The 24,351-nt window shown below is 65.1% G+C and overlaps 1 protein-coding gene across 1 annotated transcript; it reads right to left on the reverse strand.

Annotated features, from left to right (window-relative positions):
* Positions 1–529: 529 nt before the first annotated feature.
* ARVCF (ARVCF delta catenin family member) lies at positions 530–17,952 on the reverse strand. Its single transcript, XM_077160383.1, has 18 exons — positions 17,759–17,952; positions 16,965–17,192; positions 9,806–9,964; positions 9,204–9,691; positions 7,599–8,095; positions 7,238–7,421; positions 6,840–6,957; positions 6,506–6,677; positions 5,202–5,273; positions 4,040–4,167; positions 3,732–3,882; positions 3,428–3,626; positions 3,219–3,330; positions 3,028–3,112; positions 2,740–2,793; positions 2,236–2,318; positions 1,632–1,751; positions 530–1,336 (listed from the first exon to the last, which is right to left on the reverse strand). The coding sequence occupies exons 1-17, from the start codon at positions 17,870–17,872 to the stop codon at positions 1,644–1,646; spliced, it is 2,952 nt and encodes a 983-aa protein (XP_077016498.1). The 5' UTR covers positions 17,873–17,952; the 3' UTR covers positions 530–1,336; positions 1,632–1,643.
* Between the last annotated feature and the right edge of the window lie 6,399 nt (positions 17,953–24,351).

The raw sequence follows: 24,351 nt of genomic DNA on the forward strand, positions 1-24,351 counted from the left end.
CATGCTGCTGGACAGGGCCCATGGCCCGTGGGGTCCTTGAGTGTCCCACCTCCAGCAGCAGAGGGGGGAGCTGGCCCCACTCAGCACTGCTTCTCCAGGGGCCAGGCTGGGGGTGTGCCTGCTACACACCGCCATGTATATCTGGGAACAGTTGGCCAGCCTGCAGCATCCACCTCTGACCAGGCAGGTGCTGGGAGAGTAGGTACAACCTGCTTCCCATCTAGCCGCCTTGTTTATTGAAGAGGGGGGTTGTGCAACCAGTGAGTGATGAAACAGGGCCTGTCCACAGCCACCAAAACCCCAGGCTGCCTCCCAGGTCCCAGCTCCCTGGATACTTGGACTGCCTGAGGCTCCCCGAGGGCCAGGATGGGCACCAGCGCCTGTGCCAGCTGAGTCCAGACCAGAAGCCGAGAGAGCCTGCCTGGCACAGCAGGCACGCCCACTTCCAATCCCACCCCACCCCCACCCCCCAAGGGGCACTCCGGCTGCCTGCAGCAAGAGACGCCAGCCAAAGAAAACAGGACACTCCTTTGCTTTTTTTTTTTTTAATTTTTCAACGTTCTTACAAAAATTTAGACATTCACCCATACTGTCTGATTTTGGTTTTGTCTTGAAGGTCTGTTGTCAGTGGTTTCCTTTCGTTTCAAAGTCACAAACAGCAGGCACCCAGAGGCCATCCCCGCTGCTGCCTGAGTTGTGTCCCAGGGACGCTGTCCGAGGACTGCCTGGGAGCCTCAGCACGCACAGCCCGTGCACTGGAGTCAGGGCAGAGAGGGTTCTGCAGGCCCGCCCCCACCCCCCACCGCTGTGCTGCCTGCAGCCCCCTCGCCCAGGTCCATACCCCCTGGGGCAGCGCCCCACCCATGCCCCGCCTGCCATGCAGGGTGGGGCTCTCCACCCTTGGGCGTCCAGAGCGCCCGCCTTGCTCCCGGCCCCGCACCTTTTTCCTCCGTGGCCACCAGGCCCTCCGCTGCTCTTGGACACCTGGGCGGCCTCTGTGCACGCTCTCCTACAGGGCCAGCCCAGAGCCAAGCCAGGCACCCATCCTGGGCCCCGGACACCCCTCCACCAACAGCCCGGCCCCCACTCACGCACACACAGCACCGTGTCAGCACACAGCTACCCTGGGGTCTAAGGAGTCACATAGGGGCAGGGGGTGAGGATGGGGCACAGGGCAGGAGGGGACACCCCAAAAGTCCAGCCTGGTGGGGGTGAGAGGTGCTGCTGACCCTGCCCCAGGGGGCTCCCAGCTCCGCGGCACTGTCTGCCCAGGACGCCCGGAGAATCCATTCCTCCCGGGCTGGAATCCCTATGGACAAGCGGCTAGACCATGGCCCTGGGGAAAGAATTTAAAAAAGGGGTGCTGCAGCCACAGGCTCCTGCGTCCCCACAAGACCAGAGCCCCTGGGGGACCCCCATGCTGGCCGGAGGACCCTCGGGGGGCCCATCTCTGCTCTGGCCCTGTCTCCTTGGGTGGTGGGGGGCTCCAGGCCCCTAAAGTGGGCACTTGGGACCCACAGGGAGCAAGCAGGTGTGGGGAGAAGGGCAGCCAGCTGGCAAAGGTTAAGGAGCAGCCCCCAGCCCAGGGAGCAGAAGGACGGCCGGCCGGACAATCGGACAAGAAAACGTACCAGACATGCAAGCTAGACCCAGGAATCAACGGGCTGCGGTTTCGTGTCCCCCACAGCATCCGCCAGCCTGACAGTGGCCCTGCTGGGCCCCAGGGGAGGGGCCTTCCTGCCGGAGTCGGGCTACACCAGACGGGGCGGGCAGCGGGAGGGCGGGAGAGGCAGAACGGAGCAGGTTAGTGGGAGCTGATGAACGTGGGGGGGCCCAGCTGGGTCCCCAGGGGTGGGGATGGGGGGGGACGGGCCTGCCACGTGGCCTGGGACACGGCTGGAGAAAGAGGGGACACAGGCAAGTGTGCTTTCACGCAGACACGGGTGACACACGGACATGGACAGATGGCCGTGCAAGAAGCTGGGGCCTTGCTGCAGAGCTGGGGGCAGGGACTCCCCCTGGCGGATGGGACCACAGCGGGCTGAGAGCCGACCCACCCTCTTCTCTGGCTGTCCACACTCCATCCCCTGTTCCTCCCTCCCCAGCCTCTAATGGAGATGCTCCAGGCAGAAAGACCAATCTTCGGCCTTGGCTCCATGGCCCAGCTGCTCCATGAACAATCCCCACCTCGACGGGTACCCCGCAGGGAACCTGCCCCCCACCCCCCATACTTACCTTCAGTGGCTCCTTTTCAGAGGCATCCCCAGCCACACTGCCTCGGACCCTCCAATCGGGCCTGTCTATGGTGGAGTAGCCATCTGCAGGGTGGGGACACAAGCGGAACCCCTGTGAGGCAGGTGCCATGGAGCAGGGCACCCCCTCCAGCCCACACCCCAGGGTGCAGGGCCCCCTGAGCATCTGAAAAAAATCACCCTCCTCTGCACAGCCCCCCGTCACGGGTCTTTCCCAGAACCCTGGCCTCGTAGCAGCCTATCTGTCCCCCACACTGAGGCTCAGAACCCTTGAGCCCCCCCAATCTCCACCCCAGAGCTGGCAAATCAGAGACCCTGGCTGGGTCCTGACCTTCCTTTATAACCTGAACACCCCCAAAACCAATCTCTGCCTTCCACCTGGGACCTGCTCGCAGGCAGCCCCACCCTGCACTCACTCCTAGCACCTGTCAGCCCAGCTCAGCACCCACCCCGTCACTGTGTGGGAAACAGACAACCCTGCACGTACCTGAGCCGAGCTGGTCCGCCAACATGGGGTCCCGGCTGCCTGGCTTTTTGCCATCTGCAAGACACAGGCAGGTGGGTATGCGGTTTTAGGAAAGTGGCCCAGGGGATACCCTACCCCGGGGGTGGGGGAGAGTGTTGGCCCCTGCGACCCAAGCCCCTGAGCATCACCAAGCCAATTGCCCTGGGTGAGAAGGAAAACAGAAGAGGGCAGGCAGGTCAAATGCCCCCAGCCTGGGGACCCCTCCCGGAAAGGAGGCATGACTCCCCTGAGCCCTGGGTGGGCACTCACCAAGGCCCTTGTCCCCCAGCGGCAGTGTGCTGGCATCGAAGCCCCCCGTGCCTGGTGCCTCCTTCGGGCCCTTAGTGGTGACGCACTGGGGAGGCACAGAGCACAGGATGGGGTGGGGTGGGGTGGGATAGGATGGGGGGATGCTTCGGGGGAGGAGGCCAGGAGGAGGGACATGCTGGGTCGGGGCGCACCTGGAGGCGGGCCTTGGTCCAGCCTTCCCTCTGCAGGGCGCCGCGCAGCTCCCGGTGGCTCCACATTGTCTGTAGCACGTGCGCCGCCGCCTTCGCCTCGCGTCCCGACGGGCTGTGGCAGGGACCCGGGGGGTGGGGGCCTGGGGTCAGCGGCGGCCCCGCCCCCTGCCCAGCTCCAGCCCCAGCCCCGCCCCCTGTGCCACTCCCACCTGGCGGCGCCGAGCGCAACAAGCGCGGGCACGCCACGGGCGTGCAGCAGCGAGCGCGCGTTGTCGGGGCTGTCAGCCACGATCTCGTGGATGGTGTTAAGCACCGCCACCACCGTGTCCTCCTCCAGGCGCGCCCCGAGCTGCACCGGCGCCTGCGCGTTGCGCACGTTTCGCACCAGCTCCGCCATGGCGTAGCTCCCTGCGGGGGGTGGGGGGGGGCGCGGGGCTGGGTCCAGGCTTGGGGCACAACCCCGTCCCCGACCCCACCCCACCCGGCTCGCCCCGGCCCCGCGGACGCCCTCACCGATGAGATCCTTGTTGCGCCGGTCCAGCGACAGGTTGCGCAGCGCGATGGCGACGGCGCGCACCACCTTGTCGGTGTCGGACTGCAGCAGCTCCACCAGCACCGGCAGCCCGCGCTCCTTACGCACCGCGGCACGGATGTACGTGGCCCACTGCGGCGGGGGAAGGGGTGGGGTGTGGGGGGTTCGGGGACGGTGGGGTGGGGGCTCAGCCGCTCTGGCCTCCCTCCCTCGCCTGACACACCCGACCCACCCGGGCCCCAACGCCACTTCCTCTGCGCAGCCTCCCGGGCCACGCCCTGCCGCTCACCGTCCAGGTGCCTGCACTGAGGTTCTGTAGGGCGCCGGCCGCCGCCTCCAGGGTGTTGAAGTTGCGGCTCTCGGTGAGGAGGGAGAGGTAGAGACGCACCACCTCGGGCTGGTACAGCAGCTCAAAGCCTGCGCACAGGGTCCCCCACCCCCATCAGGAACGGCCACCCCCCCAACCCCCACCCCCGGGGACAGCAGGAGGTTGGACCAGGGATAGGCGTGGAACCAGGGAATGTCCAAGGTGAACTTATTCTCTACATACAACCATGGGCGGGAAAGGCATCCCCATTTCACACGGAGGTGACACTGGGAGCACGCATCCACCCGGCTGCCAAAGGGACGTGTCTGACCCAGCTGGGCAGGCGGTGGTGGGGACTTCGGACAGTCCCGGGATGGGGAGGGAGGCAGCCACCTGGAGGCTCCCCCAGAATTCCCCACTGGAGTCCCAGCAGCTGCAGCCTCCGCTTGCAGCAGGGCACTCCCAGGCTCCCACCCAGCACGGGGGGCTCCAAAGATGAACAGCTGGGGTGGCCTCCCCAAATTGGCCTGCCATCCCCCTCCCCTCCAACCCTCGGGCCCCAGTTCCATAGACCCTCGTGCCTAGTGCCCCAAGTGCCCTCCACCAGCCTCCCTGGGCTTTCCAACCCCAAGCACACCCACTCCAGGCATGTGCACTGGCCTGTCCTTTCCAGGTTATCCTTACCCCCAGGCCCCTCTACCGCTGAGCCTGTCCAGATGTTGGCATCTGGGGTCACCCACCTCCATGGCTGCTGGTGGCCCTGAGCCCCACCAGGAAGGCACCCACTGGGGCCCTGACTCTTGACTCCTGGCACTCTTGGAGCCAGCCCCTCTGAACCGAAGCAAGTCCTCCCTGGCTTCCAGCACCCCACCCCGTAGAAGTGGACCCTGGAGGAGGCCCTGCCTGGCCCACCCCCTTCCCATCTGGCCCAGCTTTAAGTCCTGTGTGATGTGAGCAAGCCCCAGCCTCCTGTGCCTCGTCTTCCCACCCAGCCTCCATGGCACTGACCAGTCTTCTGGGAAGCCCCCAGCGGTGGGCCTCAGTTTCCCCATCTGGTCTCCAAGGCCCTGCAGGCACAGAGCTGCATGAGGTGGCCAGGCCCGGTCCCCGGCTGCCCCGCCTGGCTCCACCTCTGCCTGCTCACCTTTGGCAGCCTCGGTTCTTTTGGGAAGGTCCAGCGTGTCAGAGTTCTGATCCAACTCCTCGTCCTTCTTCCCTGCAACAAAGGAGCAGACCCATTGGGCGTAGGGGCTGTGGAAAGGTTGGGGGGGGGGGCACAGCTCCCTCCTACCCAGAATCCAAAGAGCACCCCATGCAGAAGCCTGGGCCCAAGAGGTTCTGGGAGTGGGCACCGTTATCACAGTTCAAGCAGGTGCAGACAGGGAAACCAAGGACTGTCAGGGACAGGACTTGCCCAGGTCACATGGCATGACAAGCTCTCCCAGGGGCCTCACCCAAGCACAAACCTTACCCAGCCTGAGGCCACGACTGTCCAGGCTCTCCTGGACAGGAAAGACCCCAGGCCCTGGCCCAAGCCCCATCTCACTTGTGCAGCCTCTACTTGCATACCTCCATGACGGGAGCTCACTACCTCGCAGGCTGCCCTCTTTATCTCCAGTATGAGTGCTGCCTCTTTGGAAGGCACACCTTTGTGACCTGGACTCCCTCCAGCCTGTCTTCATGGGGCCACTGCCTGCGCCATATTGCACCCTTCACTGGAGGGGTCCCCCAGGCCCTGTCTGACCTTAACTCTGGCCAGATAGCTGAGCCAAAGGTTACAGAGGGGCAGCCCCTCAGCTTCCCACCAGCCCAGGGCCCAGGTTCCTGCAGTTCCCGTGGAGATAGCAGTGGTGGGGAGGACCCTGAGAGGGGACGGCCTCCGGGAGCTCCTTGCCCCGATGCCAGGCCTGGGTGGCAGAACAGATAGGGACTCACCTTGATGGAACCACTCCTCTGGGCAGCAAGGGAAGCACAGGAGAGAGGAGACAGCCTGAGCCCAGAAAGCACCCTATCCCCAAACCCTCTTAAGGGGTCCCCATTACTACCCCAAATCCTTAGTTGAGCTAACAGGATGTGGGACTCACCCCAATTGCTTTGGGGGCTGAGTACCCATGAGTGGGCCAGGGAAAGGGAGGCCCAGGGTGGGGCAGGGGAGCACAGATGCCTGGAACTAGCACCCTGCAAATGCTGGGGTGACGCAGACTGGTGTGACCACCGCCCCAGGTGGAGCAGGTGTGGACGCAGGACTCTGTGGCGCCGCCTACAACAGTTCCCACTCAGGGCTCCCAGACACCCCTATCTTCGGAGCCTAAAGTCAGGGGGCCCCCCCACTGCACTGACAGAGAAGGCCAGCTGTGGGTGCTGCCCACCCCTGCTAACCCTGACAGTGCCCCCAGCTCCGTGCGGTGGGGACGGGCACCCTGCCCACCTGCCTGCCCGCCCACCCACCTTTGGCCTTTTTGCTGCCGAAGCAGCCCGCGTCGTCCCTCCTCCTGCGCTGGGAACCTGCAGCGGCACCCAGGGGCCCGGGTTCGGCCTCCTGGTACCTGTCGGCCCCGGGCACCTCCCTGTGCACGTGGTAGGACAAGTTCCGCATGATGCACACACAGTTCTCCACCGACTGCAGGGAGAGGGCAAGCTGGGGGCCCTGCCACTGAGGGGCCCAGAGAGGGTGACAGGGGGGCACCCTGGGTGCAACCCCCCGAGGCGGGGGAGGGGGGGTGAGGGGGGGCATGACAGGCCGCCACAGGCATCCCGCGTCCAGGGCCTCCTGCCCGCACACCTTGTTGTCCGTGTCCTTCTTGCCCACGGCGCACTGCAGGGCGTGCAGGAGCGCATCCACCAGCCCGTCACACTCGCGCAGCCGCCGCCGGGCCTCTGCGCCATCGGAGCTCACATTCCTGGGGGTGGAGGGTGGGGAGGGGGTGGGGAGCAAGCCCTGTGGCCCCTGGCTGCCCCGGCGCCGCCCCACACCCCCAGCCTTGGGGCTCATGTTTCCCTGAACTGGGGTTGGAGAGTGGACCCGAGACAGGCCACTGTCCCCCCGCACCCAGAGATCACAATCGATGTGGCCCACACCTTCAGTCCAAGGGCCAAGGGGCTTGGGGGCATGTCCTGTTGACCCAGCGGGTCCCCGGACCTGGGGAGAGGTGGGGGGCGCGTCCCAGCCGCGGCGCTCACCTCAAGCAGCCCGACGTGTTCTTGAAGACGGTAGTCCACTCCACGTCGCGGGGCTTGGAGTCCTCGTGGGGCTCGGGCTCCCAGCCCGAGTGCGGCACAATGACCTCGTGTGTCAGGGTCTGCAGCCCGTGCTCAATGATGAGCATTTTCAGGGGCTCGTATGATGACAGGTTCCAGAGCGTGCCTGAGGACGGGTGCACAGACAGATGGACTGATGGATGGAGGCTGCTGGCGGACCTGGGGATGGGGAACCTGGCGGCCCAGCGGGGCTGGACAGAGCCCCTTCCCCGGCAGTCCCGGGGACGCGGGGGGGGGGGGGGGGGGGCTGGGGGGTGGACAGAGTTCCCCAGGCCGCGCTCACCGGTGACGAGCTCGCGGACCTCGCCGTCGCGGGCCACCTGCAGCAGGCGCAGCAGGGCGGGGACGCCGCCGCAGTCGCGGATGGCGGCCTTGTTGTCGGCGTCGCGGCCGTAGGAGAGGTTGCGCAGCGCCCCGCACGCCCGGCGCCGCACCTCGGCCCGCGGGTGGTCCAGCAGCGCCACCAGCAGCGGCAGCCCCCGCAGCTGCCGCACGCGCCGCTTCACCGCCTCGTTCTCGAAGCACAGGTGCTGCAGGTAGGCGGCTGCGTTGGCCTTCACCGGGTCCACGGGGTGGCGCAGCATGGCCAGCACCTCGGGCAGCTCTGGGTCCCGCCAGCGAGGCTCCCGGTGGGCGCCATCGGGCGATGGCGAGCTCCGGGACCCCCGCTCCAAGCTGCCCAAGCTGCCCTGCTCCGGCTGGGCCAGGGGTGCCGCTGTGCACGGGGGCCGCTCCAGCTTGCCACCGCCACCGCTGCCGTCCGCCGCATCCTCGTAGGCCCTGTGTGGGTAAGTGTGTGTGTGTGTGTTCTGGGGGTAAGCCGGGGGGCCCCAGCCCTGCCCCGTCGGGCCTTCCAGTGTGTGTGTGGGGGGGGGTGCAGATTCCCGGAGGGTGGGGTTGCACCTAGAGTGCCCATGCTTGGGTCCCTCCAGCCATCAGGCCAGGGTTTGCCTCTCCCCTCGGACGGGGAGCTCACTCCCTATAGTCACCAGGGAGGGTCTCCTTGCAACCTCTGTCCAAAACTAGGGGTCCCGGCTCCCTTCCAGAAAACAGCCCATCTTCCTGGGAAGGTTTGCTCTGGCTGGTGCCGGGGGTGGGGGGGTGGGGGGGTGGGGGGGGAGGGAGGACAAGGATGTCCCCACACGTGGCCATCCCCATGGTGGGGTGTCCATGGGGAGTGTCTCATTGTCATAAGGACGAGACTTCTTTGGTTGCCTCAGAGGCCTGGATAAGATCCTTTTTAGAGAAATGGGAAATGCCATGGTACATGCTGATAAGCCACGGATTTGGGGGCTTCAAGGGGGATGTTTGCCAGATGTGTAATTGAGAACAGCTGCAGGGGCCACCAAGGGGCCTTTAGGTGACCAGGCCCCTTGGCAGCCTTGGGGGTATGTGCCAGTGACTTCCCAGGGGAGGGGCTGAGGCTAGGAGGAGACAGGTGACCTACCCACTGTCACCCAGCAGATGCAGACCTAGCTGTGACTGTGACCTTCTCTGCTGATGGAGGAACCGAGGGCAGGGGTGGGGGACAAGAGGCAGAGGCAGAGCCGGGAAGGACCGGGCGCTCTGGTCCTGGTTACTGCCATGCACACAGGGAAACTGAGGCACAGAAAGAGTCTGTGCACTCAGGTCTTCACCACTGTCTGCCTGGAGGAAGGACAGCAGGCGCTGGATGCCGTCCCACCTTCCCTTGTGTACCAGGTCTGCAGGGAAACAAAACCCACTGCCTGCCCTCCTTAAAAAGTGTCCCAAAAAGACTAATTCATACTAAAGTGTGCGTGACTGAGTCGGCCCCGGTGGCCTCGGCCATGGCTGCGGAATGGGAGGTAGATTTCCTGGAGGAGACGGTGGGGTGGGGCGGGGGGGGGGCCAGGGACCGGGTGCTCACCAGGCGCGGGGGCCCCGTCCGCAGTCAGGCCTCCAACGCGTGGCCGTGCTGTCATCAGGCTCCAGCTCGGGACCCCCATCATCGTCAGCGGCAGCCAGGCTGCGCGAGTCGTCCTCCAGGCCGTAGGGCTCGGCCTGGACGCGCTCGGGCAGGGAGCAACCGCCGGGCAGGGCCTGCTCGGGGCCCGTAGGGAAGGCCTCACGGCGGCCGGGCAGTGTGAAGCAACCAGCGCAGGGGCCCCGGGCCAGGGCACCAGTGCGGGGTGGCCGCACCCTGGGGCCGCGCGATAGGCTGCTATAGCTGGGGCTGTCACCGAAGCCACCACCGAGGTGGGACAGGGTGGCCGCCGGGCCGCCCCCGCCACGCAGCAGGAAGTGCCGGTCTGGGGGGCCTGGGGGTGGCCCGGCGTCCAGCAGCGGGAGTCCATCCGGGCCCACGGGCAGCTGGCGCAGCGTCCGTGTGGTCACTGTCTTGACCGTCTTGGTGACCTGTGGACATGCGGGCGGCCTGGTGGGTGGGGGTGGGGGGAGGTGATGCCGGCCCCAGTGTCCCCACTGGACACAGGACAGGCCCCCAGGAGCCAGCGCCCTGCCCGGCCTCACCTTGGTCTCGGTCCGGCGGGTGGTACCATCCTCGGATGTGACCACGGACACGTGGGAGGTGGGCGTGCCGGGGTCTTCCTCCACGGTCACCGTCTCCTCCAGGAGCTCGGGCGCCTCTGGCATCGTGGCCAGCGACGCCTGGCTGCCGGGGCTCTGCTCCTGGGGTGCAGGGGTGGGGGCCGGGCATGGGTGGGGTCGGAGCCTCCTATCCGGGCCCCACATCCCCGGCCACCCCGGAGCACTTCGGGGGGCCTCAGGAGACCCTTGGGGGACATTTGGCCCAGCGGTCGCAGGCTGCTGGCCCGGGGCATGGGACTGTCCGGGCTGGGGGTGGAGGGGGGGCTCCTCCCTGCCCGCCTTGGGACCCCGGGTGCAGAGAGTACTTGTCCCCAGACTCCCTGTGACCGCGCCCCGGTTCCTGCCCCCAAGGTCAGCCTGCTGTCCTCACAGGACAGAAATACCCAGTTCCCAGAGTGCCCTGCATGCACAGGACCAAAATACCCATAGGCCTTCCGGCCAGATGCTCTTAAAGTGCCAGGTGGGCCTGTCCTGCCTCCACTTCCCTGGCCCTGGGCACTGTGGAGCCCGGAGAGGTGGGCCCCAGATTGAGGGGAAAACTGTGTCCCCTCCCTGCACTCCACCCCCATCCCAGGTTCTCCCCAACCTCATCCTTAGCTCTGGGTCACCTGCCCCCTTTGCAACATGCAGCCACCCTCATTGTCAGCCCCACTGGGATCATGAGGGTGGAGCGCTGTCCAGACCCCCCCCCACCACTGCCCCGTACATCCCCAGCTGGACTCCCCAGCAGGGAACAGGCAGCCTGGGCCCCCACACCCGGCTCAGTACCCAGCCAGAACAAGCAGGGCTGAAACCCAAGCTGGGGTCGGTGAGCGGGGGCAGGGGGAGGAGCCCACATTCCTGGGCAGCCAGGGCCAGGTCAGTGAGAGGACAGGGCCTGCTCCTGCCACCCAGGCCCCTGGCTTTTCAGGCTGGGTGCCTGACCAGGGCCCCGGGCCTGCGGCCGGCCCAGAGACATGCCTGTGGGCCCGGGGAGGACCAACAACCCATGCCCGTGGGCCAGCTGGGATGGACACTGCCTGAGCTGTTCCGGGACCTTGGGATGGCAATGGTCCCCAGCCTGGACAAATGCACAAGGCACTGAGGTTCTGGGCCTGGGACGAGCTCGCACCGCCACGTTAGGATGGATGCATTCCTCAGGTTCTGGGGCTTCAGGGAAAAACAGCTCACAGACACTGCCAGCCTTCCTGGGCAGTGGGCCTCAGAGAGCCACGAGATTTTACAAACAGGGAGACGGAGGCCCAGCGGGCTAAGGGATTTACCCAGAATCTCACAAAGTGCTTTGGGCATGCACGAAGAGGCCTTGCGGCATCCCCCCCTGCCCCGTTCTCGGCTCCTGCGGTGCAGATGGGCAAGATATGGCCTGTTGGGGGCTTTGCCGGGAAGAGGGAATGGTTCCCTGGGCTAAAAGGTGGGGCCACACTGGGTCTGCAGAAGCAAAGGTGCAGGGACAGCTGGTCACTGCCAGAGCCTCAGCTGTGTGTGGGGCGTGTGGCAGGGGCTGAGCTCCCTGAGGGGCCGTGGGGGGCCAGGCGTAGGTGGGGCCAGAGCTTTGTCCTGGCAACAGGGGGCGGGGAGGGGCGAGACTGATAGGGGACTTTGCCTGGGATACTGCCAGTAGACCTGGACCTGAGTAGGCCTGCATATATCTGCATATATTACACACTCATAGTACAGCCTCCTCTCTGACCAGGCTGTTGGAAGGAGGGTGAGTTGGGGGGCAGGGGGCCACCCCCCAGAACCCCAGCGCCCCGCCCTATAGCCCAGCTCACTCCTCCCAGTCTGGCATGGGGCGGCCGGGATGGGGGTGCAGGAAGATCAGGAGACTCCCCCGCCGCCCCAGCAAGGCCTGGCAACCCTGCCATCTCACCCATCACAACGCTGGAGACGGGCTGCCTGGCTGTGGAATCCCACAGGCCCAAGAAACCCCCGCTGGCAAATGACCTCAGGGAGCTAAAAGCGGGCAGTGATTTCACCCAGGGTGGGGGGGGCAGGGGAGTGTGAGTCAGCCGGGAATCACGGGGCAGGCGGCCCTGTCCCCAAGCCTGGGGCACGTACTTGGCCCCTCAGACAGGGGCGCTGTGTGCACACACATGTGAGCACCCAGCCCTGCACACACACATGCAGGGACCCGCTCACACCATGCACATGCAGAGATCAGAGCTCCTGGAGAGTGTTACATGCATGCACATGTGTAAGCACCCAGCCCTGTACACACACACACACACACACATACATATATATGCAGGGACCCGCTCACACATGCACGTATACAGATCAGGTTAACCCCAGCCAGGGTTAAACCACACACACACATACACAGGGCTCCCCATGTTTACTGGTCCCTCAGGCGGGGGCTCACCCAGCACACACATGTGCACAGCAGTCTGGGTGCTCTCCTGAGGGCTCCTCACATGCACGCGTGCTGTGTTCCCAGGTGCACGTGCACACGCACACTTCTGATTTCCACTAATGTGCACACCCTTTTTCCCTGCCAGGCCTCACAAGCTCTCAACACACAGGTTCCGGGGCCACAGGCTTCCCCAACCACACACCTGACTATTCACTCAGTGTTGGCAGCAGATGGGGAAACTGAGGCCTCGGGCAGGGAGAAGTGCCAGACCGGCCCACGGCTTGGGCCTCTGTGATGCCTTTGGGACAGGGCCAGTGTCATGAGTTGATGCCCAGCACACAGGTGGTGCTCAATAGTGGCACCTGGCCATCCATCTGGCCCAATGCTCCAGGTCCCCCATGTGCCTTGCCCAGGGCTACCCCATAGCACCCCTGACCCTGCAGCCCCCACTTTGACCGTGAGGGGCTCCCCTGTCCCTTGAGCATGGGGCCCCCGGCCCACCCCTATGCCGCACTCCCACCAAGTCCCCTCACCTGGCTCTTGCTACTGGGCCCCACCTTCACCCTGCTGCTGGGCCCACCTCCTGTGTTCCCCTCCCAGGGGCAGCTCGGGGTTCCCACCAGCTCGCTTCCATTGCTGGGAGCAGTCTGCCCTGGGATTCCAGCAAGGGGCTGCCACCCACCGATGTTCTGCAGGGGTGCCAGGACCTGGGTGCAGCCATCCCGGGGCTGTGGGGCAGGCTGGGAGGGACCTGGCCAAGGAACACGGGAGACCTGGGAGGCACCCACGGCCACCTCCCAGCTGTGGGAATGGGCTGGGCTGCGAGGCCTCAGTCTCCCCTGCACCTCCTGGAATTTGCAGCTGACTTGGGGGGGCCTCACCTGCCTGCCTGTGGGCCTGGCACACACGTGGGTGGGCTAAGGGGCACAGAGAGCCACAAAGATTTCTGCTCGGAGCCCCACCCCAGCCAACATGGCCCGTGGGGCCCCCAAGTTCAGGACCAGAGGGCTGACATGTCCCACCAAACGCTGTCTCCTTTCCACCTGCTCCCAGACCCAGCAGCAGGTACACCTGCCAGGGCCCCACCCACACCCCAGGGTGGTGGAAAGCCCTGGACCTGGGGTGGGTGCCTACAGGTCAGGGAGAGGGGGTGTGTGGCGGGGACTATCTTCCCTGAGGCTGTGTGCTGGGACCCCAAAGGGCCCCCCCCCCCCCCCCCCGTCTCTGGAGTGAGTAGCTGGATCCCCCCGGGGGGGGTGGCCACACCAGGGCTGCACGGCGGGCGTATGGAGAGGTGAGGAAGGGAGCGCTGCGCCCCCACCCACCCCACCGCATCCCCAACCCTGGGCGCCACGCTCCCGGGCCTCGGGGGTCCCCCCTGCGCAAACCGACCATGAGGCCGGTGGCCCCCAGGCCCCCAGCCGGGGACTGGCAGGCGGCCCGGGCTGTCCCCGGAGACCCCCTCGCGCCCCCGCACGTGGGCAGCGTCGCGGCACAGGGCTTCCCGGAAGCGCCGGTGCGGAGGGGGGGTGGGCTAGGGGGTGATGGGGGGGCGAGCGGGGGGGGGTGAAGACCGAGTCGCCCACCACAACCACCCTCGGCCCACCCCCACGCCCGCTTGGGAAGCATCCTCTCCTGATCGCTGCCCCCACCCCGCCACCCCGGATCCCAGGCACCTGCCCCCGGGGCGCTCGCCCGCCGCGGCCCGGGGTCCCGGGCGCAGACAATAGCCGTCTCGGGCCGCAGGCGCCGCGCCACAAAGCGGGTCCTCCCGCGGTGGCCGCGCCCCGCCCCCGTCCCGCCCGGCCCCGGTTCCCCGCCCGGTTCCCGCCAACCTGTCTGAGTTCGGCCGGCATCGGGCGCGGGGAGCGGCGGGGCGCGGGGTGCGGCGGGGCGGCTCGGGCCGGGCGGGGAGGACGCGCTCCCCGCGGGGGCGGATCAGGCGGCGGCGGAGGCCCGCAGCCAATCGGGCGGGGCCCAGGCAAGAGGGGCGGGGCCGCGCCGGCGGGGCGGGGCCGGGGTCGCCCCGCGGGCCCCCCCTCCCCCGGCCGCTGGCCCGGCGCCTGGCCCCTCTCTCACCCCACCCCCACCCCGGGAGGCTGCCATTCCACTTTCCGGGGAGCCCCTGGGGTGCCCCAACGGAGTCAGGGCAGTTCAAGCGGGCGGGGGTGGAGTGGGGTGAGGGGCATGGCTGGGTGACCCTGCGCGGGACACACAACCTCTCCGGTCTGGGCCCTGGGCTCGCGGAGGCTGGGCTGGGCTGGCCTGGCCCCGGATTGGCACCTGCGGTCTACAGGAACGTGGTGGCTGGGGGTGAGGGGTGTGGGGTGTGGGGACAGAGTGGCCCGTCGCAGTTGGAGCACACACACACATACCTGCCCCTGTCCCCTGCAGCAGCCCTCAGTGAAGGGGCAGCCCCCAACTTGGGGAGTCTGGCTGTGTTGGCCGGGTAGTCACGGAGGCCCAGGGGGCAGGGCCAGGCTGGAGCCACCCTTCTTGACCAGCACAGGGAAACTGAGGCTCTGGGCTGAACTGAGAGGGGACCAATCCAGGAAGGTCAGTGGGGAGGGGAGGGGAGGGACCCGGCTTGGGGCTCCTGCCTCCTTCCCTACTTCTTCCCAGACCCCACTGGGAAACCCAGCCCCCCACTCCACTTGCCATGCACACAGGCCACACAGCCGGCAGGCTCAAATGCCTTGGGTGCCCACCATGGCCCCCTGAGCTTCGGTTTCCCCACTGCTGGCTTCTGGTGTCTTTTGTCCTGGCAGCCCCATGTGGCACTACGTGGGACAGGGAGCAAGAAGACGGGCCCCCTGCCCTGAGGGAAGGAGACCCTGATGACATGGCATGATCTGTTTCCAGCGTCTTCCAGACGTCACCATGGGACAGTGTCCCTCTGCACCCTCTTGGGCGAAGGCCAGCCCCAGGTACATCCTCCCACCTGGAGAAGGGGGCCTTTCCCGCTGGAGGAAACCAGGACGGGGGGCAGCCCAGGGTGGCGCAGCAGCTGTAGCCTCCACCCCTGGCTTTCTGGCCTTGACCCCCAGCCCAGAGGGTCTGAGACCCCAGACCCTGACCCCACGGTCCAGCCCCAGGCACCCTCTACTGGGGTTGACCTGGGAAACAGATTTGCTGTTGCAGCTGCAGGGCCTACCCCCGGCCCCGTTCCCCCCTCCCCACTCCCCGTGTCCCCATCAGCCCGGCCAGTCCAGCTGGAGCCCTGGGAACCCACACTCACCCCAATCCCTGCCCGAGAAAACCATCTCCTCCCAAGAGCCAGAAACCCAAGGCAGGGAGGGGAGGGGAGGGCCAGCGGACAGGGTGGGGCCGTGGCCCAAGGTCACGAGGCACAGCCCCAAGCTGTGGGAACCTCTCCTCTGCAGTGTCCCAGCCTCCCACGTGGCCCATCTGAGGACCGTGGGCTGCAGCTGCTTCTGGCCAGATGGAGCATCCTGGCGCCTGATTGGCGGGCCCAGGGTCACTGGCCACCACTGACCCCATACGGCGCAGCCAGGCTGTTCTTCCTTCATACACACCGCCCAAGTTTGGGGGTGCATGCTTCACGCTTTGGAGTTCCGAGAGTCTAGGGGCACAGAGGGTATAGCCTTCCCCACTAGTTCTACCCTGGTTCAAGCCCCAGCCTCCTGTGGACCGCCTGGGTGGCTCCTCCAGTGGCCTCCCAGAGTGGAGGGGCTGGGGATAGAACACTGGGGGTCCCCTGGAGACTGGTGGACATGGATCAGCTCCAACACATACCGGGCTGAGCTGGGCAGCTGACGTGGACATAGTGTGCAGAGACCCACTCCCAGCCCATCAAGGCCCTCTAGGCCCAGGTGCCCCCACGAAGCTCTGAGCCCCCACATCCGGCTGCACTGAGGCTAGCCCCCAGCTGCCCCCAGTGCGTTTGGGCCAGGTGTGGCGTGGCTAGCCGGCAGCCTACCCTTCTGCCAGAGTCGGGGGCCGTCAGAGCCAGGGAAGGGCTCACATGCCCAAACAGGAAAAAGACCAGCTGCTTTGGGGGGTGGGGGCAATGCTGCTGCCTGCTGCCCAGGGAACAGAGCAGGGAAACTGTGGGCCGGCTGGGGAGCTGCTCGGAGTGCTCGGCAAGGAGCTGCATGGGCACAGCAGACTGCTGGGTGGTGAGGTGGGACAGCCACAGTGGGAGGCAGGACCCCATCCAGGGACCCTCCCCGTACCCTGGCTCCTGGGCCAGTGCCACCCAGACAACCCCTTGGCCTCATGTCTCGGTAACAGTCACTCCAAATGCCAGATGAGCAGGGCCGTGAGCCTGATCTGGGGGCAGTGGTCAGTAGAGGAAACTGAGGCTCCCAGGTCATCCTCTGAGCTACAGGCAGATCCCAGAGCCTGCCAGAGCCTTCCGCTGGGGCTGATCCACAGGTGCATCAAGGCCCACATGGCAGAAAGACTCCAGGACAGGCAAAAGCCTCAGTGTCTGACCACTGAGTTGCCTAGAACAGGCCCTATCCAGGCACCTGAAGCTCATGCAAGGAAAAGGTGCTATTCTGAGGGACAGTGCCCCACATATGCAATCCCACAAACACAAATGGAACTTCCAGTCCCCTGGGGATCCAACTTTCCTAGCTTCCCCTGAAGCATTAGCAGGTCTTGCAATAAGCCATTGCACGCTGGCTGGTGGTCCACTAGGACCCCGTGATCATTTTTCCACCTGGCCGTTTCCCCCCTTCCCAAGGCACACTGGGCTTTTACCTGCAGGACTAGCTTTTGCCAGGCCATCGGCAGGGGCTGCCCGCCGCCCACGCCTCCACTGCCCACACTGGGTGGCTGGGTACACTCCAGCTGCAGTGCCACATGGCGCCGCTCCTGCTCCAGCGCCTGCGTCAACCGCTCGAAGCGTGCCTCCTGCTCCTTCACCGAGGCCAGGATGCTGGCTGCAGAGTGCACATTGCCGTCCTCCATGACTAGGGTGCCCACCGGCTGTAGGCGAAGAAAGGGCGAGGTCAGAGGGAGCAGTGCCACCTACCTACCCCCACCCTGAGAACTGATGACTGCTCCAAGCATCTGAGCCTCCTGCTCTCTTGAGAGAAGCTGCACTAATTAAATTTTCAATTAAGAGCCATCAATCCAGGCTGACCGGAAGCACAGACTCACTCCCTGCAGGGCACCAGCCTTTGACCTCAGCTTCTACCCTTCCTGCCAGAACTGGTGGAACCACCCCAGGCATCTGGGAGCCTCCCCGGGAAGGGCCAAGAGAGGCCATAGGCCTGAGTGCTCACAGCCTCCTAAGCCCTCCTCTGCCCACAGCGCCTGCGCACTCACCCCAGTTTCACAGGCCACCCTAGCCTATCTCCCAGGGCCGGCTGCTGAGGCTCCCGCAGGTGCACAGTGGGTGCAGACAGAACAGGTGCGGCCAGGTAAGGTGAGAGCCTGGGACCCTGCAGCATGACCTCCTTTTGCAGCCAGGCAGGCTGGGAGTGGTGTGTCTGTTCCACATGACACAGCGAAAACCAACTACAAGCCGGGCTTCATGGGGCTTGGCATACCTGTGCTTGGCAGTGGCCCCCTTGCAGGGCCCCAAGTAGCGTGTCCTGGCCTTCAGGACGGGTCGGCAGGACAGCTGGAGGGCCGGGACACAGCAAGGTTCCAGTTTTCCCCATTCTAGCCCCGCCCTGCTCTGCAGCCCCTGGGGGTGTGGCGGGGGGCAGGGGGAGAGTGGGTGGCCGGTCCTGGCAGCTACAGCAACGCGCCAGCACTTTTCCTCACCCTCCCGCTCCCTGGCTGCCCGGCACAAGTATGCAGAGCTCAGCACTGAGAAGCGATTAGTGCTGTGGATGCCGGGGAGGCGGGGGGGGGGGGGGGGGGGCAGTGGCCAGGGTGGGGTGGGGTGGGGTGAGGCACATAGCTGGGTGCTGTCTGTGTGGTGCTGTGCCCAGTACTGCCTGGGGCCGTCTCCCAGCCCAGCCCCCAGCAGCACCCGTGCAGACTCCAGCCCCACTATGACAGCTGGGGAAACTGAGGCCCAGCGAGGGCAAGAGGCCGGCGTGGGCCCCAGACACAGCCCCATTTCCCAGCACCTGTCACACAACAATAACTGCCGTGGTGACCTTGCCGGAAGCAGCAGCTAAGTCAGGCACAGCCGCAAGAAGGAACCCAACTCCTACAGGGCGAAGAAGGGATGCCACAGCCTGGGCGGGGGCTGCAGAGCTCCAGATGGGGCCTCTGGGAGGCCCAGGGTGACAGGACACACGGAGCAGGCACCACACGAGGGTGGAGAGGAGGCCCTGTGCACATGCGGCAGGCAGGAGAGGTCAGGCCACCGGGGTCCACCCAGGCCCACCTGATATTCTTTACTGCATCAGACACCCCCCTTCCAAAGTGTAAGCATCCTGGGGGGCCAGGGAGACATGCATTCTCGTCCGGCCTGATGCTATCACCCTCCCTGTTCCCCAGTCCCCAGGAGAGCCAGGTGTGGCCACAGCCCCCAGCCTTCACCTAATCTCCCAGCCAAGCCCCCTGCTGTGCCCTGCTGGGGATCCCAGAGGCATATGCAGCAGGGGCCCTCGGTCTGCCGGGGCTTGGCCAGGGGCCTGGAATTGTGCAGCCACAGCAAGAAGGGTCCAGCTCAGGGGTAGGGTGCCATGGCAGCCACTTGCAGAACGGCCAGAGACCCCCATGTCCGCTGCCACAGCCTCAAGGTGGCCCCCCCGAGTCTACCCATGGGGTGGGGAGGCTGAGACCACTGGCAGCAGCTTTGGGAGCAAGCAGCCCCTGGGGGACACGGGGTGGGGGTGGCCAGGCCCACTCCCCCAGCACAGTGGCTTTTTCTCATGGCAACTCCAATGCTATTTTGGTATCAAAACAACAAATATGTGATGCGTGGCTGGCAAAACGAGTGTAAATTAAGATGGGTGCAAGACATCTGGGATGCCTTCCCAGCAGAGGCTGCCACTCAGTCACAAGGGTCCCCCCCCTGTAGGACAGACCCTTGCCCTTTGCTCTGGCCAGTGGTGTCAGGGCCCTCCCAGCATGGGACTGGCCAGGTTGAACCACGTTTGCTTTTGGTGGTTGATTCGGCTCATTAAGACAAGGCTTCCTGGTGCAGACCCTCCCTGTCCCCACACGCAGTGACAGCTGCCGAGATGGACGCGGTCACCATGCGAGAGCCCAGCATCCAACCACAGCACCCAGTCCTGTGGCCTTTCTGCGGATGGATGGAAGGGCTGAGGGCAAGGGCATGCCATTGAGCTGCCCCTCCTCCTTCCCACTGGCTGGAATGCAGGTAAAATGGCTGGAGTTCAGGCAGCCATGCTGGATCATGAGAAGACCTCGAAAGCAAAGCCCTGTGCTATGGAGCAGAAAGATAGGAGGGTGGGCTCAGCCTGACACAGAGGAGCACCAGCGTTGGGCCTCTTGGGGTTAGAGACAAGTAAACTTCTCTTTTGTTTACCTGGGATTTTCTGTTGCTTACAGACCCAGTGAACCCCAAACCAGTATGCTTGGGAGTGTAGTGTGAAAGTTCCCCACTGAATGAGGAGAAATTTGAGGCCTGATGAGGTTTAGGAGTGGGTGATGGGCAGCCCAGGAATGACCCTACCCCAGGGCCATGTCATCAGGCCAGTGTCCAAGCCAGAAAACATGAATGGGAAGCTGAAGTGGGGGTGGGGGAGGCAGGGCTGGGAGTGACAGGGCTGGGGTTAAGCCCTGAAAAAAACAGAACCCCAAAATACAAATGATAACCCAGTTGCAGAAACAAGCCAGATTCTGCTCCCACTGGGCATCCAGCCCTGGGCCAAGAGCCTCCTGCCCACCCACTCTGAGCCCTTTTGGGCAAGGGAGCAGGAGAAGAGCACAGGAGGTGAGTAGGCTGCCTGAGGCCTGCGGCCTGACAGGAGGATGGGGCGGGGGTGAGGGTGGGAGGGCAGATGGCCAGATAAGCAGGTGGCAGACAAGTGGGTGGATGGTTGGACAAGAGGAGGGTGGATGAATGAGTGGTGGGATAGAATGGGAGAACAGACATGTAGATGATGGGTGGATGATTGGCAGATGGACAGAGAAGTGGAAGGCTAGAAGGCAAGATTGCATGAGTGAATGGATGTGTGGGTGGGTGGATAGGTGGGTGGATAGGTGAATGGGTGGGTAGGTGGGTAAATGGTGGGTGGGTGGGTGGATGGGTGGATGGGTGATGGATGGATGGGTGACAGTGGATAGATGGATGGGTACATGGATCAGTGAGTGGGTGGGCAGATGGATGAGGGGTATAGATGGATGGTTGGGGGAATGTGGATGGATGGGAGGCTATATAGGTTGATAAGGGCATGACTGGATGGGTAGGTGGGTGGATGGACAGGGTAAGTGGGAAAGTAGGTGGATGGGTGGGTGAATGGATGGATGGCTGGGTATGTGCATGAATGGATGGGTGGGGATATGGATGCATGATTTGGGGGATGTGGATGGATGGGAAGGTGTATACATTGATGAGGGCATGGTTGGACGGGTGGGTGGATGGGCAAGGTAGGTGGGTGGATGGGTAGGTGAATGGATGGATGGATGGGTGGGGGAATGAATGGGTGGGGGAATGTGGATGGATGGGAGGGCGTGTGGGTGGGTGGAGGCATGGTTGGATGGTTGGGTGGATGGACAGGGTAAGTGGGTAAGTAGATGGATGGGGATGGTGGATGGATGGGTGAGTGGATGGATGGGTGGATGGGTGAATGGATAGGTTGGTGTATGGATGGATGGTTGTGGGAATACGGATGTTTGGGGATGGTGGATGGATGGGTGGGTGAATGGATGGGTGGATGGATGGTTGTGGAAATATGGATGTTTGGGGATGGTGGATGGATGGGTGGGTGAATGGATGGGTGGATGGATGGTTGGGGGAATGTGGATGGGTGGGCAGGTGGACAGATAGGTGGAGGGATGGATGGATGGTTGGGAGTATAGATGGATGGGTTGGGAAAAAGTGGATAGATGAGAGGGTGCATGCATTGACAGAGGCATGGATGGATGGGTGGGTGGGTGGACAGGGTAGTAGGTGGGTGAGAGGCTGGCTGGCTGGGGGAACAGATGAGTGAGTGAAAGGCAGGTTGGAGAAAGAATGAGGGGCTGGGAGGGAGGGGGCTGGCTGGTGGACGGGTGAATGGATGTGGGGAAGGCAGGGGGGCAAGGCCAGGGTCTGAGGCACTGCCCTGGGGGGAGGCAGGCCGGGCCCCCAGCCCTTGGGGTACACCCACGGCTCCCACCTCCACCAGGAAAAGCGAGAACACGGACAGAGCAACTTGTGGGTAGGGGGAGACCAATCCTTCCCCTGAAACCGAAACCGACTTTTGACATCTTCTTGCCGACCGAGACATTCCTCCCCGGGAGGAGACCACGCCAAACCCCACTCTGGAAAATCAAATTATGGGGCCTGAGTCCAAACTCGGTTCAGGAATTAGAGGCATTTCCTTAGGGTCAGGCTGGCGGTGGGGGAGGCAGGCGGGAGGCGACCGCAGGCCGGACCCCTCTCTCCAGCGACGGGCAGACCCCGAGAAGGGCAGGGGACCCCGTGGCCAGCTGGTGCCTCCCCCACTCCACCAATGCCCTTTGCCCCTGCACCCCAACTCAATGGGGAGCAAATGGTGCCAGCAGGACTTGGAAGTGCCAGGCCCCCCCCCCCAACTCCGTGGGAGATGCCTGTGCAAACCCGCTTCCCCCGCCTGCCTGCTGGCTTCTCCAGCGCCCCCACTTTCACCCTGTCACCCCTTCTGCAGCCAGATTGAGGCCAGAGCTTTAACAAGAGCACCTGGGCAAGTCACGGCCAGGGCCGGGCCAGGCCGGGGGTGAGGGGAAGAGGCCTGGAGAGCCGGGGTGGGGGGGGGGGTGCAGTGTCTCAGTTCTCAGGGAGCAGAGGTACCAGGGGTCACTCCCTGCCACTGCTCAGCGCAGGAGAGGGCCAAGGAAAGGGCGCCCGCTCTGGCTTTGGAAGAGTTGGGAATTTCTGGACGGCCCCGGACATATGGAGGGCACACGCAGTGTGTGGTTTCCGCGTCAAAACTGGCGGGAAAAAGCCATAAAGAAAATGCACAGCCATCTGGCAAACTGGGATCCAAATATTCGTAACGTCCAGCAGAAGTGATCCCCTGAAAGGAAGCGGCGACCTCGTCGAGCAATAAGGAGGTCCCAGGACCCCAAACCCAAGCAGGGAAAGGTCACAAACTAGCGACGTGGTGCCTGGAAATGGTCATGCGCCCTCACACACAAAAGGGAAGAGTGGAAGGAAACACCGCTGGGGACGGAGGGCTTTCCTGCTGGGGTGGGGAGAGCTCAGGGAGGTGGGGGGGGCCGTGGGTCTGACCAAGGTGGGTGTGTGGAGGGTGCCGCTGGGGGGACATGAGGGCTGGGTGGGGCCAGTGGGGTCCCAGCAGTGCAGGGGTATCTCCTGCATCCCCCAATTCCATCTACCAAGGACCATGACTCGGGGGGGGGGGGGTTCAGAGGAGGCGACTCCCAAGATTCCACTGGGGAGGTGAGGTGGGTGGGCTGGCCTGTGGCCCCCAGCAGCACCCCCACCCTGACACCCGGCCTTCAACTCACCTGCGTGCTCCCCACCCCACCTGCAGAGTCCTGCTCAGCCCCCGTTTTGGGGAGACTGGGAGCTGGAGGGTGGGGGGAGTTATGAGGTACGAGCCAACACCCCCCGGGCTCTGGGGTGGTCCCTTCTGGAAGGGACTGAGGCATGACAGCCAGGTAGGGACAGAGCCAGGGCTTGGGGCAGCCCTTATCGGGGGGTACGGGGCACTCCAATGTCCCCCAAAAGGCCCAGGTGTGGGTCAATTGTCCAGCCAAGCAGGGGGCAGCTGCGCCTCTGCGCACGCTGCCCTCCCCCTGCCACCGCTCGGTAGTGCACCCCCTTCTTCTCCCTCCTCTCGGTCACCATAGCAACATCCCAGCTCCTGCGGGATGGACAGAGCCTCTTTGTGGCGACACAAAGTCCCTTTGAGGGGCGGTGGGGTGGGGGGGTGGCAGCCCCTGGGAGCCATAGACCAATAAGCCTCTGGGGGCCGAGGAGGTACCCCTCACCCCCACCCCAGACCCGAGAGCTGGGTAGGAGGGCCTGGTGGCCTGGAGGGGTCTGGGGCCCCAGGCCAGCCACCCCAGCTGCCTGCGAGGTGGGAGGGGGGGCTTCCCTTCCCTCAAGGAGGGCCCTGAGCCCCCAGACTTGGGGAGGTTTTGGGGGGCATGTCTGGCATTTCCCCCAGGCCTCCGGGAGGGGATATGCTCTGCAGAAAGGTTACACCCTCCCCATGCCTGGAAACGCCCAGAGAACTTGTGTACTGGCAGGGGGCCAGATGGGGGGGGGCTGAGGCTGTGAGAGGGGACCCACAACTTTTGGGGCCCCACTTCTGGGAGAGGCTGGGCTGGGCCAGGCTGGAAGCCCCCAGGGCCTGCCCATGCTTCTCCGGACCAGGGCAGGGGGCTCGGCCGGCCTGCAGCCCCTGGGGACACCAGCCTCAGCATGGCCCCGAAGCCAGTGGGGGGCCACACCCCCCCCCCCCCCGCCCTGTTAGCCGCTGCTGACCAGGCACTTGGCTGCCCTCCGGGACCGGGCTTGGAGCAGGCGCTGCCCCTCCTCCGCCCTCGGCCTGACCCTCCACGGCTCTGCTGATTCAGCTGGGGGCACTGGGCGTGTACAGGCCCAGGCAGCCGGCAGCTCTGGCCCCCCGGTGGGGGAGTCGGGCCACTGTGTGAAGCTCCAGCAGCTCCTGGTAGGGGGCCACCCCTGACACACAGGCACCCACCTCCCCGGGTCAGCAGCAGCCCCCGGAGCCCCTCCCAGCGCGGCTTCCCCCCCATCACCGCCCCCCCAGACCGTGGGACCTTCTGACCCTGCCCAAACACATCAGCAATGCCCCAGCTAACCCCCCACTGGCCCCCCGGGGGCTGCAGGTACCCAAACAGGGTAAGGCCCGCGGTGGGAAGGGGTGGGGAGGGCTTGGCAGATGTGGGGGGCTCCGTCGCTCATTCCTGCATCAAGGGACGAGGTCTGAGCACCCAATGGGTGCCGGCCCATGGTGGGGGGGGACGGCTAAACAAGCAGCACCCGGAGGATCCGGGCGAAGTTGGGGGTGGGGCAGCCTCCCCCTCGAGGGTCCGT

Source organism: Tamandua tetradactyla, chromosome 5, assembly GCF_023851605.1.
Source record: "Tamandua tetradactyla isolate mTamTet1 chromosome 5, mTamTet1.pri, whole genome shotgun sequence".
Classification (NCBI taxonomy): Eukaryota; Metazoa; Chordata; class Mammalia; order Pilosa; family Myrmecophagidae; genus Tamandua; species Tamandua tetradactyla.

Excerpts from the sequence above, each read along its gene's own strand:
- ARVCF (XM_077160383.1), bottom strand. The coding sequence starts at position 17,872 with ATGGGGAAAACTGGAACCTTGCTGTGTCCCGGCCCTCCAGCTGTCCTG. Across the intron at positions 3,883-4,039 it reads TCAGTGCAGGCACCTGGACG|TGGGCCACGTACATCCGTGC; the intron begins GTGAGCGGCAGG and ends CCCCCGCCGCAG. Across the intron at positions 2,794-3,027 it reads GCTGGGGGACAAGGGCCTTG|ATGGCAAAAAGCCAGGCAGC; the intron begins GTGAGTGCCCAC and ends TGTGTCTTGCAG.